This window comes from Callionymus lyra, chromosome 10, assembly GCF_982586985.1.
Source record: "Callionymus lyra chromosome 10, fCalLyr1.hap1.1, whole genome shotgun sequence".
In the NCBI taxonomy this organism is placed as follows: domain Eukaryota; kingdom Metazoa; phylum Chordata; class Actinopteri; order Syngnathiformes; family Callionymidae; genus Callionymus; species Callionymus lyra.
The window spans coordinates 15,206,638-15,220,569 of record NC_141827.1 but is presented as its reverse complement, the minus strand read 5'-3'; the positions used below and the strand labels follow the sequence as shown (position 1 = coordinate 15,220,569).

The 13,932-nt window shown below is 36.1% G+C and overlaps 1 protein-coding gene across 3 annotated transcripts; it reads left to right on the top strand.

Moving 5' to 3' along the window:
- The first annotated feature begins 235 nt into the window (after nt 1-235).
- LOC148070508 (natural resistance-associated macrophage protein 2-like) lies at nt 236-13,743 on the top strand. Of its 3 annotated transcripts, none has more exons than XM_087800270.1 (17): nt 236-370; nt 3,701-3,781; nt 5,088-5,227; nt 5,321-5,440; nt 5,729-5,848; nt 6,113-6,219; nt 6,312-6,382; nt 7,553-7,620; nt 7,690-7,845; nt 8,042-8,200; nt 8,265-8,351; nt 8,488-8,607; nt 8,685-8,834; nt 8,939-9,012; nt 9,610-9,763; nt 10,887-10,940; nt 12,638-13,743. In XM_087800270.1, the coding sequence occupies exons 2-17, from the start codon at nt 3,748-3,750 to the stop codon at nt 12,713-12,715; spliced, it is 1,692 nt and encodes a 563-aa protein (XP_087656396.1). In that variant the 5' UTR covers nt 236-370; nt 3,701-3,747; the 3' UTR covers nt 12,716-13,743. The 3 variants fall into 3 exon arrangements, with proteins under 3 accessions (XP_087656396.1, XP_087656397.1, XP_087656398.1); XM_087800271.1 differs by lacking the exon at nt 236-370 and adding an exon at nt 3,549-3,632; XM_087800272.1 differs by lacking the exons at nt 236-370; nt 3,701-3,781 and adding an exon at nt 4,153-4,203.
- The last annotated feature ends 189 nt before the right edge of the window (nt 13,744-13,932 follow it).

Genomic DNA, 13,932 nt, shown 5'->3' with positions numbered 1-13,932 from the left:
GTAAAATAGATTTATATAAGTGTTAAAATAATAAGAATTAAAAAAAACATATTTTAAGTGTAATCACACGGATTTGTACATTTGTACAAGCAAATTATTTCTAATGTATCGTATAATATAGGCGAACAAACGTTAAGGTTTACTTCCTGACAGACTAAACTCGGGGGAAAAAAACTCAAACTTAAGCAACTAGACCAACATCCAATCAACGTAAGCTTCCCGTAAGCATGCGCAGTGCGTTGTGAACTTCCAGGTGACATGGAAAGATAGCCGTCCGCACACGAACGTGTAAACTGGGCCAGATTCACACTCGTGTCATCTACGAAAACTGTTCATATTGATCCGGATAGAATCGCATTTTGATATCCAGGTAAGGGCGATCTAGTATTGTGTCGTTAAGGATACTTCAATGACAAAGAAAGCTATCGATTATCGCGGTATGCACCATTATTTAAGGATTAAATGGTTATTATATGAGTATGATATTGAGTTGGCTGCTCTGTTTGTCTGGGACTGTACGGGTTTGCGAGCTATCTTCATGAAATGTATGTCAAAGTAGCTTCTCCGCTCCAGGCGAACCATTTCCAAAAGGTCACTGTGACACAATCAAAGTTATTCAACTAGAATAAACTATCAATCAGAACTTTAATGGCTCACAAACGTTAACTTCCTATAAGATTCTAAAAATATTTCCCAGTTTTTATTGTATTTTATTGAAACCAATAGCTGCTGTAAGTCCATAACAAGTGATCCAGCCTTACACCCCAGCTCGGGCTCTGAGGTCTGTGGATCAGAATCTATTGATGGTTCCTGAACACGGTTCAGGACCAGAGGAGAGAAATCCTTCCAGGCTGTTGCTCCTCAGCTTTGGAACAATCTTCCTCTCCCTCTGTGTTTGATGATCTAAGGTAAGGTAAGGTAAAACTTTATTGATCCCTCAGGAGGTCTCCTTCGGGAAATTGTTTATCTACTGACTCCTTCAAGAAACATCTTAAGACGTTTTTATTTGTTCAGGCTTTTCCTTGATTTTCTGGAACTCCTGTTGTGTTATCAGTTCTATCTTGCCCTTTAAAGTATATACTTTATTGAATATTGTTTCGATTGTTTAAGCGCTTTGTGACCCTGGTCTGGAAATGCGCTATATAAATAAGAATTACTTACTTACGTACTATTTTTTATTTTTACATCCGTCTCATTCATTCTAGCTAAGGAGTGAACGTCAGAAGTACAGCTCGGTTGTTTCCTTAAAGCCTCAACAAAATCTGCTGCATACAAAACATGAGAGGTACTTATTATTGTACTTGAGGCTGGCACCAGAGTAGACAGGTGGATGTTGTCAAACAAGTCAAGCCTCACATTAGTTGTTTCTTTAGAGTATTTTTTCCTCCCTAATGGTCAACAAAAAGATGTGAAAGTATTATTTGTGTTTCAGAGAGAGATTGTGAGTTTAAGACAGCAGTTTAGTGCTTGGAAGGATGGGCAGAGAGGAGAGAAATGGTTGGAAGAGAAAAGCTAACTTGATGTTAGTATTGAAAAGTCACACAGTCGGGCGATGATGGGTTGCAACGTCAACAGGTTGTCAAGCCGGGAGGAAGGGAAGAGGAAAGAAATGAGTGAAACTCAGCTTGAAAAGAAAGTGTAATGAGGACACCATCGTTTTTTGCTGGAAGATGGTTAACATTTATATTTTCAGTCTTATTATATTTCCTATAATGATGCTTGTTGTCAAGCTTTAGTTCTACTGTTTTGTGTTTATTCTATGTAGTTTACAGTTAATATATTTTCCCAGTTAGTTGTCTGACGTTCATGATAATTGCATGTTTGGTACCAAACTTTGATAAACACTTTGAGATCTGTCGTCAGTTTGGGAGTTGTCACGGATCTTAACTTGTGGCTGCTCATTTGAGATAAACACCTATTTGCTTTTGAGTGCTTTTGAGTCCTGTCTTGAATTTTTACTTAAAAAACAAAACAACTATCACTTAACATTTATCGATGCCTTTCACGCCTAGAATGGAGAAATTAAGTTCTAGTTAGACAGATAAGATATAACTTTCAGAAATTTGATGTTTTCAAGCTTTATATGTTATAGGATTTTGGTAGTAACAAATGAAACTTCGTGTATATTTGTTAAAAGCAATACTGTATGCCTGGATCCCTGAAATGCAACCCCCTTCAGTACATTTTAAAGCAGATTTATTAATAGAGTTATTCACAAAACTTTCAAACTTCTCTGTAGTGAAATCTTACTGTTGGGAAAATCTGTTCTTTTTTGTCATGTGATCCTGGAGTCATGTGCACACTGTGTGTGCGTCTGTGTGTGAATCACACTTTTTTTCCTCCCTGCTATAAGCCAGGACTTACTTGAACTTTAATTAAATCAAAAAACTCTTGATGTTGTCCATTGTAAAATCTAAGTCAACGAAATAACAAGTAAAGTCGATTAAATAACCATATCATACTGTGATGGCTGAACTCGCGCTGGTTTTGATCTCCAATTACACATTTGGAGTTAAAAGCTGGATAATTTCATTGAAACTTTAAATGTTGTCACTAAAATAGATTATAAAGTATTGTTAGTACAGGGCCAGATACAGAAGTTATAATACATTTTATTTGACTGACCTGGCACCACTTTGACCAGAACTCATTCATAATTCAACTATGGATAAAGTCATGAACTACAAGGGTTTTTGAAAGGTGTGCGTGAAGTGTCATCTCCATTAGATAAGCTACATTATCTGTCGCTGGCTTTGGTTTTAACACAAAGGTGTTTTTAATAAACCAGTTGATATGCCTTTTCAAATGCTTAAAAATGTCACTTATTTACTTACTTACATTAAACAAGAAATAGTTCTTTGTAAAGCGCCTTTCTAGACCAGGGTCACAAAGTGCTTTAACAATCAAAAACAATACACAGTTAGAATATATACTTTAAAGGGTCAAGACACATAAGACAAACACAGGAGTCCCAGAAAATCAGAGAAAAGCCTGCACAAATAAAAATTTCTAAAGATGTTTCTTGAAGGAGTCAGTAGATCATCAAACACAGAGGGAGAGGAAGATTGTTCCAAAGTTTAGGAGCAACAGCCTGGAAGGATTTCTCTCCTCTGGTTCTGAACCGTGTTCAGGAACCATCAGTAGATTCTGATCCACAGACCCAAGAGCCCGAGCTGGGGTTTAAGTCTAGATCGGATCATCATGTAAGGAGGAGTCTGACCATGAAAAGATCTGAAAGTAAGAACCAGAATTTTAAAATTGATCCTGAAAGAAACTGGCAGCCAGTGAAGAGTTTTAAGGATCGGAGAAATGTGAGTTCTTCTACTAGAGCTGGTCAGAATTCTTGCTGCAGAGTTTTGTATCAACTGCAGGCGAGACAACTCCTTCTTGTTTAGACACAAAAATAAACTCTTGTAATAGTCTAAACGAGAAGACACAAACGCATGGATTACAATCTCCAGATCGTGTTGTGATAAATTTTCTAAATTTAGAGATTTTTCTCAGTTGAAGGAATCAGTTTCTGGTCAGAGTCATGGGGCTTGTGTATGTGGACATGACTATCAAACCAAAGGAACATCTTGTTATATATGATGGAGACGGTTTTGCACTAAGGTACTGAACAACTGAACAAGGTGCTTTGAAAAAAAAATTAAACATTGTTAACCTTCATTTATTTGTCATTCACTGACTTTTCCAACAGTACTATACTTACTCGGCAAGTTCTGTGGGGTGTGTCAGCCTTCCTCGATGAAGGATCAGCAAGATGGAGACCTCCTGGACGGTAAGATCACAAGCTAATGGAAACTTAACCTTGAGGACAAACACTCGGCACATTCATTCCCAGTCTCTAAATGTAACTGCACACTCTGACAGAAAATCTAGAAATAACATTTAACTTTGAATTCTTGGCTTCCTTGGATACCATTTTCCACTTGTTCTATTGATAAAATAGCTTCTTTTTTAAAAAATAAACTTTTTATTGATTAAGTCTGTTAAACAGTAATTAGTTTAATAATGCTTATGTGGATAAATGAAACGTTTCTGAGTTCCTGTTTTACTGGGTTATTCTGAAGTGTGATGTCAGACTGTGGTTGTGAAACTGTACAAGACGATAAAAGCATTGACACACAGTCATCAGTTGACAGTGGACTTTTGGACTAGTAGTTGCAGCTATGAACGGACTTAATGAAGGATCTAAACTAAGTAAGTCCAAACATTTAAACGACTTGAAATGCAGTTTAAACTTTAAGATAAATCTGTCCCCTGTTAAAATTGTGTCATTTCAAAACTAACCCTCAGAGTTTAGTGGCAACACACAGTGGTTTAATAGTAGGATTTGGCATTGGTTTGAGTATCGACAAATTTATATTTTTAAGAAACATAGCCGTCCACTTTCGGTCGTACAGCAGTCATGAGTAAAGTGTAGGGGCCACCTGTTGCTTTTTGACTATATTTATGCGGCCCCTCATTATGTCAGGGTTGAACGGATCAGCATAGAAGATATGAAAATAATATGAAATAATAAATACTCATGCTAACAATTTTATTTTTACTTTTGTCCAATCAAACCTTTTGTGAAAGGTTTATAAATGCATCATTGGTTAAGTATTAAATTGGTTTTCAAAAGTTTTATTTCCATTATGTTTTGTCTCCCCTCTTGTGGCATGCTGGCCCCTCACCACAGTCACAGTATGTGTGGCCCCTGACTAAATTGAATTGCCCATTCCTATCTCACTGGTACTTTTCACATTTTTGGTTTTGACAGTTATAGGTAAGGGAGCGTCCAGTGGACTAAAGTTTGGCCAAAGGCGTCCAAAAGCTTTTGCAAGACTGTTACATTTGAGGAAGTGAAAACCATCGTGAACAGTGACAGCATTATCTCACTGAGAAGTTGAAAAAAAAGTGTCTATATCGTCATCCGGTTCAACCCAATTCTTTTTTTTACGATTAATAGTCTTCTTGAATAATACGGTGTATAACTTGGGAAATCTGCTTGGACTAATGTTGCATAGGAATGTGCTATTTGGACTAAATAAGACACTTGCCATGTATACTTAAAAACTGCTGCTTGTGATCTTTTTCTTCAGAGGACTCCATGCAGGACGATGGCACCAGTCCGACGAACCAGTACAGCTCCATTTCACCTCCTGCCTCACCGGTGGTGGAGGAGGAACCTTTTGAAACCTACTTTGAAGAGAAAGTGCCAATCCCTGACGATGTGAACCAGGTATTGATGCTCATCTAACATACTTTGACTTAATGGCACTTGTATGAAGTAGAAAATTAATTACAGATTTTGGTTTGTTCTCATTTTTCGTAGGTGTTTAGTTTTCGCAAACTCTGGGCCTTCACCGGCCCCGGCTTCCTAATGAGCATCGCCTATTTGGACCCGGGGAATATCGAGTCCGACCTTCAGTCTGGAGCTAAAGCTGGCTTTAAGGTGCTGGAATCTAACCCTTTTGTGTGATTCTGAGAACCCATTATACCAGATTATTACATGTTGTAGGAGTTGCTTGTTTAAGTTTTGATAAGATTTCAAATACGTTTGACTAAACAAAGTTAAGGAGATTTCATTCACTCCATTAGGGTAAATCCTATCATTTTTGAGATGTTAGAAACACTCTGTGGTAATTTTTTCTTAAAAGTTATTACTTGAAGCCATAATTGAAAAATGTTTTTTTTTTTTCGAAGTAGCAACTTTTTCTGACTATGTCTTTTTAATCTGCAGCTCCTCTGGGTTCTTCTGGCCTCAACCGTAATTGGACTTCTGTTGCAGAGGATGGCTGCACGTTTAGGTGTCGTCACTGGGATGCACCTCGCAGAAATGTGTAATCGCCAGTATGCTAAAGTGAGCCTATCTTGCCCTTTAAAATATATACTTTATTGAGTATTGATTTGATTGTTTAAGCGCTTTGTGACCCTGGTCTGGAAAAGCACTATACAAATAAAAAATACTTACTGACTTACTTATTTACTATCTTGCTATAAGTATACGTAAACATGTGATTTCTATTAATTACGTGGTTAGGATTTCATAAATAGCCTTTATGTTTTTCTTGTACATGTCCTTTTCGTTCTTTTAATTGTAGTATGTTGTGTGTTGGTATTGTAGGTTCCGAGAATCATTCTTTGGCTGATGGTCGAGTTGGCGATCATTGGCTCAGACATGCAGGAAGTCATCGGATGTGCAATAGCTCTTAACCTGTTATCTGTGGGACGGTACGACCTGTTTCGTTTTGACAACTGAAGACATTGTAAAACTAAAGTAACAAGTTGTGTTACTTATCACAATTTTTTTATCTTCACTTCAGGATTCCTCTCTGGGGGGGAGTTCTAATCACAATTACGGACACATTTGTTTTCCTCTTTTTAGATAAATATGGTAAGTATGTCCTGAGGGTAAAATAGCTTAGCATTTAAAGTCAGGGGGGGCCCTATCACCTTCTACACTTTTAATGTAATATAGTACTATTATACATGTATTAATTGAATCTTGGTAGATGATTCTGATTGGATAATATCACAATGTTAATCAATGTCTATTAAGACAGGACTAAATTAAAGTCCTAATTAAATCATCACAGCCTGAGCAGAGTGGTTAGAGGGGGAGATTTAAATAGCTGCGATCGACATTAACCTGGTTAGCTCATAGCTTTTATCGTTTGGTTCTAGCTAAATTTGATTGACAGAATGTCTCTACATGTCAACATTGCGATAAAAGTAGTTTAAATGCTTCTTGTATACGTTCCAATACATTTATTTAAGTTATGAGGAACGTCGTTTATTTATTAATGCATACATTTTAAAAATGTATTTCAACAGTATACAGTGAAATCACATAAAGTCAGGGTCTTGGAAGAAGAAAAAGTCAGTTTTGGAAAAAGTATGGAATTTCTACATGGATAAAATGAATAGCCTGGACATGTCAAATTACAAAAGACTATGATTCATTTGTATCTTCTTCTGTAGGTTATATGAATAATTATAAATGTTCACTTTGTTATTTTCCATTGAAAACTGTTAGAATTTATAAACACACTAATGGCTTGTACTTATATATTGATACATGTTTTGTTTTTTTACTATATGGCAGTTTGTTATGTCGGCTTTAGATTAAGATGAAACACAGCCTAGTCTCTTATACAACTATTACTTTGTACATTTATTTCAGTCTCTATCAACTGATCTGTCTTGAGAACAAAATAAGGCAGAATAATAATCATTCTTAATATACTTTCTCTTCCCTACAATGCCACTTTTCCAAAACATTTTCCTAAATCTTACAGCGTCATCAGGCACATTCTTCCAGGTCAACAGTTAAACGGGTCGTTGTGCTGACGGATATAAATCCTCATATAGGATTTTGTTAATCATTGATTCCCAACGAAAAATGATTGAATAAACAGTGATGTAAATAGAAATGAAGTTAGATTTATAGATACACGGCCAGTCAATATATATGCTTGATGAGCTCAAAAGTCTGAATCTTTATATTTGATGATCTAATTTCTCATTATTTGTATACTTTGACACTTTTTCTCTTATTCCGTAGGTTTGAGGAAACTGGAGGCTTTCTTTGCCTTTCTCATCACCGTGATGGCAATAAGTTTTGGTTATGAGGTATTGTTTAAATGATCATTTAAATGGATCTAAATTCTTCATCTAAAATGTTTCCTTTATTTCCGTCAGTATGTGCTCGTGAAGCCAGACCAGGGCCAGCTCCTGAAGGGAATGTTCCTGCCGTACTGTGAAGACTGTGGCCCCGTGCAGCTCGAGCAGGCGGTCGGAATCGTCGGCGCGGTCATTATGCCACACAACATCTACCTACACTCGGCCCTTGTCAAAGTGAGTGTTTTATGATGTCATCGAGAAATGCTAGGGATGTTTTTTAGGTAAGATTACCTCTGAATAATACACCTGTTTGTAGAGTATGAATCTGACTAATAACGACTTCTCCTCTTAGCCAAAGTTGAATGTTACATGCACATCTATCACGTGTCTGTCAAGATAATAATCTGTTTTATCTCCCCTCACTCACTAGTCTCGGGACATCGATCGAAAAAACAAGAGAGAAGTTAAAGAAGCCAACAAGTATTTCTTCATCGAGTCCACGATCGCTCTCTTCATCTCTTTTCTCATCAACGTTTTTGTCGTAGCAGTGTTTGCTCAGGCCTTCTACCAAAAAACTAATATGGACATAGTAAGTACACTTTAGGAAATATCTCTCCTATTAGCTTTTGTCTAATTGTCTGTGTTTATTACAGTTTGAACAGTGTAATTCAACCAACATCCCGAATAAAGGCATTTTCAAACCCAACAATGAAACTCTGGAGGTGGACATCTACAAAGGGGTATGAGTGTGTCTGATTTTTCTTTTTTTTAAACGATTGTTTTTTATCTTCTATTTAATCTATTAAACGATACTTCAGTGCTCTTTATTCAAACTTAAAAAGTTCTGTTTGTATTAACATGTGTATCTTGTCCTAGGGTGTAGTCCTGGGCTGCTTTTTTGGCCCAGCAGCCTTGTATATCTGGGCTATAGGGATCCTTGCAGCCGGTCAGAGCTCCACCATGACAGGGACCTATTCTGGACAGTTTGTAATGGAGGTAAAAAAAAATAAAATCTATGCGAATAAACCGGCATAACAGCCGTAAGTAATGTTAATTATCTTTTGGTTTCTTAGGGTTTTCTAAACCTGCAATGGTCCCGTTTTGCTCGAGTGTTGCTGACCAGATCCATCGCCATCACACCGACGCTGCTGGTTGCCATTTTCCAGGACGTACAGCATCTGACAGGGATGAATGATTTCCTGAATGTGCTTCAGAGCATGCAGGTAACATTAAATCATCTGGGGAACATACTAATAATCATCATCAAAGTACTCCTGGTATTAATACCTTATTATTTGTGAGTAATTCATTCATTCTATTCTCACAGCTTCCATTTGCTTTGATTCCAATCCTGACTTTCACCAGTATGACCTCTGTGATGAACGACTTTGCCAACGGCCTGTAAGTAAAAAAAAAAATGGCAGTAAATGGATTTAAACTTTGATGATGGGCGAGAGAGATCGAGAGGGTGAAAGTTTGTCCATAAATAACCCAAGTTTTTTGAACTTGCACCATGTATTTCGCATTACATTTTCTTCATGTACTACACAGAACAAATATTCAATGAGTTGATTTTTAATTAAAATTAAGTTGAACTAAATAATATATTTTTAAACATACTTGTGTTTTGACTAAAGTAAATTAGATGGTCGTGTATAAATGTTGAAATAAGTAAACACACTTTAGTCTACTTTTTCAAATGTTTGCTTTATTTGTTTGCATTTTTGAGTCAAAGTACTTTAAATTGCTAGAATTTCTGTCGTCTCATCACTAATACACGTGGTTAGTCTCATGTGTAGATGGGCCACAAACCTCAACTGTTTCCTTAACTAAGCCCTCATTGGTTCACTACCTTTACTTTATACATGAACTCAGTGGGCGCTAAAGTGTCTGATTTATTGGTTGCAAAAATTAAAGAAAAAAGCTAGATATATATCTGATGGAAAGAAACCAAAGCCATGTTTTTAAATGTCCTAAACTTTGTGTCTTGCTTTTAAGATTCTGGAAGATTTCTGGAGGCATCTTGACGCTGGTCATCTGCGCCATCAACATGTACTTTGTGGTCATTTATGTAACTGCACTCAACAGCGTGCTGTTCTACGTACTGGCTGCTCTACTGTCTGTTGCCTACCTGTGTTTTGTTGCCTACCTGGTGAGTTTGCATGTTCAAATATGTCTTATCAGATGCCTTTTGATAAACTCCAGGAGCTGATAAATTTTAGTTTGGGAAACATTTTCTCCCTTAGAAATAATGGAAAGGGAAACAATCCACTTCTTCTGAGTCAAAAAAAGGAAATAATGTTAACTGTTTTATAAACGAGACCATTTTAACCACAACAAAGGAGTCGTTCACCTTGACCCAGAGACAACACAAGGGATACCACAAACACGTTTGTTTTCGGGTCTGGGTCACATTGACCCAGAGATTACCCAAGGGTTACGAGAGGCAGAGGAAAGCATAGGTGAAGCCTTACAAACCTGAAAACATTAACTGTTGTATTTAATAGTTAAAGAACACCTTCAAAACAAACAGGAACCAAACTGCTTATACTTACAGGGAAACAGACACAAAACCACACCAAATACAACTTTAAAAAAAACCTGTTGTTACTCTCCCTCTTCCACTCCTGAACATGCCCACAGGTGCATGGAAATATCTACTTCACACGTGTTATATGTCGTGCTTTGGAATGAGACAAATTAGAGTTTAAATGTGTCTCCCTGCATTGACCGATGTTCATCCTTCTTGTATTTATTACAATCATATTGATTTGCATCGGATGCAAAAAAAAATCGAAATGAAAGTAGAAAATGATGGATGTAGGATGAAGACAAGTAGTTTGATTCCTAAAAAAAAAGATGCACATGTGAAGAAAAAAAACTACAGCATGCAGAGAAAGCTGTCTAAAGTTCGAAATGGCTAAAATAATAGTAAGTAAGTAAAAAGTAGTTATTTGTAAAGTGCCTTCCTAGACCAGGGTCACAAAGCGCTTGAACAAGCGGAAGCAATACACAGTTAAAATATATACTTAAAAGGTTCTTTACTAGTAATTGTTGCTCGTGTGTTAAGGAAAATTAAAAATGGATTTAAGGACCAGATATAAATATGTTGTTGCAACTGGTATTTGAATGTATCTGGAACTGGAACTGATGGAATTATCATCTTTCACTTTTTGTATTCACTTTTTTCTTAACCTTAAAGTCACAATTTGTACTATACCATAATTCCTATAATGAAGATCCTCCTAAGATTCTGACTCTCTCGCTCTCTGCAGGCATGGCACTGTTTGGTTGCTCTGGGAGTTTCCTGTCTGGACTTTGGCAGCAGGGTAAGCAATCCACCTGCTGTGTTCATAGAGGAACAGTATGCGTACGACACCTAAAAGGTCAACAGGACTTTAACCACCAGCATTCATCTTTCTCCACGGAAGACTTCACGCTCTGAACACTTTGGACCTCCAAGATCATGTAGGATCTTGAGTTGTAAGCTTAACTGCTGATGTCACCTGTACTTTACAGGGAGATTTGACGCCCTGATCGTAACCCGTAATTTGGGAAATAGCAACACTGGATTTTCACATGATGCTGCAGAGTGAAGGTTATTTCTGCTGAAGTGCAAAGTACCTTCTGCTCTGTTTATATTGTCACAGTTTTCACAACTTTACTGCCATTTTTGTTGGTGGTTAGTTGTGATTTTAAATGCAAACTGACTTCATATTATAACACCATAAAATTTACAGTATTTATCTACAACAATATGTAGAATCATTAAAAAGCCTAAAACCCTATTCTTTAAAGTATAGCCAAGAACAGATTAAAGAAATTGAATATGTATGTCATTCCTGTCTTTTTGTGGCACTGAGATTTTTTTTGAACATGATTTTGTTGGTTTTAACAAGTCACAGAAACGTTTTTCACATATTGGTTTTTAATAAATGAGTCTATACTTCACAGATCCTGATCAAAATGAAAATGCGTGTCAGATAAGGGGTTTGATTTAAAGAGTTCAAGAGAATTGTTCACAAAAAGCCATTCCTGTGTCATCTAGTTCAATTAAAACAAATGTAAAACACATTAATACAATAACTGTTGGCTGGATTATTCCCAATCATGCATTTTTACCAGCCATGTGGGAAACATAAATCCTTCAGCTTTTTGTTTGCCAAATTGGCTTTGTTCCTGTATTAGTGTTATTTAGTAAATCAAAGTTTAATGAAAAAAAGAGCTGAAGAATTCACTGACAACATGCTACTGATTAAAAAATTAGATCCAACATCTCTATAAATTGGGTGAATAAAATGTTAAAGTTTTTGTGGCCTGTTGAATTATATTTGTATTATTTTTTGTTTTGTGTTACAGTGATTGTTTGACAAGTTCTTTTACAAGACGAGATTTACTATGAAATATGATCTTGATAATGGTTACATTATCCCTTGCTGTGCAAAGAATATACATTTAGAATAAAATAGTATTTTAAATATCATTGTTTTGTTAGAAAAGTAGGATGTCTAAGCATGTCCAGTCTTTTCATATTAATCAACTAAGAAATCACAATTACAGTGGTTTAAAATAAAGAGAAGCTCTGTCATAAACCATCCACAAATAACCTCGTTTTTATTAGAGAACTGTATTTTTTGTCTGCTGCTCGGAAGCAAATGCACAATTTTTGTTTTGATGGAATGTCACAAAAACATTATTTTTTAGGACTCGTGTTAAAATGAGTGTTGATATGTTGCTGTGAAAATGTATACCTGGAGTTTAACGGATGACTTTCTGTCTAATCTGTGTCCAAAATAAATGGAAACTTTTGGATATATTGTCACTTGTTGGCGTCTTTTGTTGATAAAGACTTCAGAGAAAATACTGACGAAATTTGAAACTCGGATCTGACAATACTGACAAACTTTGCTACAGTTTATTAATTTGATAATCAAAACTTTCCGATCTTTGATGTGGATTCTGTGACCTGTTGAGGTTTTTAATCTTTCCTCGATTATGACCTCGCTCTCTTTCCCCACCTCCTCAGATACAGCTGGGACTGTCGCGCCACACAGATATTTACCTTCTGAACGACATGGACTCAAACTCCTTTGAGGACAGATAGCAGGCTGGACATGAACCACGCTGAAGGGACAATATGACCTGGGACCACTGGAGCTCTGGCCAGTACATGAGCGCTGTCACCCCTCAGTGCCTCACACCAATTCAAGTGTCCTTATGCAATATTGCACATTTTACTTGGAAGTATCAAGACGTTTGTGTCTAGGTTAAAAACCCTTTTTTTTCCAAGTGTGGCTGTTCAGAATGATTGCAAAGAACGTGAAAATGTAGCAGAGGTACCAAAACTATCTGATATTTGTTCTATAAAGGTCAACTGTAGAATAACTCAATTTTAATGTTTTAAAAATGTATTTAAAAGATGCCATCTTGATGTGAACCTCAATATTATGTTGAATTTAGGGAGAGACTTCTTGGTACAGTAACTTCCTGATTTTGATAAAACAATCTTTAGACATTTGAGCTACTTGTTTAACATTTCAACCATTTGAAAAATTAAAAGATTAAGAATTAAGTACTTCATTCCAACTGAAAAAAACAAAACCAAGTTATTTACACGTTATGTGTCACCTTTTAGTGACTTCAGGTGTTTGAAATGCACAAGATCCATTCTAATTGTTTACCTTGTCCACACTTCAGAAACACATTTAAGTTAATTAATAATTATTTTGTTAATGCTTGTTTTAAATTAAGTAATTTTGATTCCATCAAGTAACTTTATAACCGGGAACTACGGCCTCTGCAGTGGCCAGTACCTCTCTCTTTAAATTAAAACTTGAATAGTCAGTGTATTTTGTCAGAGACCATGTTTTATACCTTGTAGAATTGAAAAGTGTATTGTGTTTTGTACTTTCTTTGATGGTGTTTTAAAACCTATTTACAAAACCCTTTTGAAAAATACTTCTACACAAGAATACGATGTCAATATTTTTCCTACTGTGTATTTATACACATTTTCAAAAAGGTAACATCTCTGTCAGCTATGTTAGAAATGTCTCTTATTTCCTGCTGTAGAAAATAAAATACAAAAGGTGTATTTATAAAATGAAATAGTAAATATACATTTTTCTCTCACCTGGAGTTTGTGTGGTCTTATTTAACACCTGCCTTAGTTGTGTTTGTAAAACAAATGACTGACATTTTCTACGGTTTATTTTCTTACTTAAGACCTTTATAACATAATTATTGTCAAAACATTGTTGTCCAGGTAAATTGTTTTTAAAGTCAATCTTGTTTAAACCATCGATGCTAAGATTTGACAGT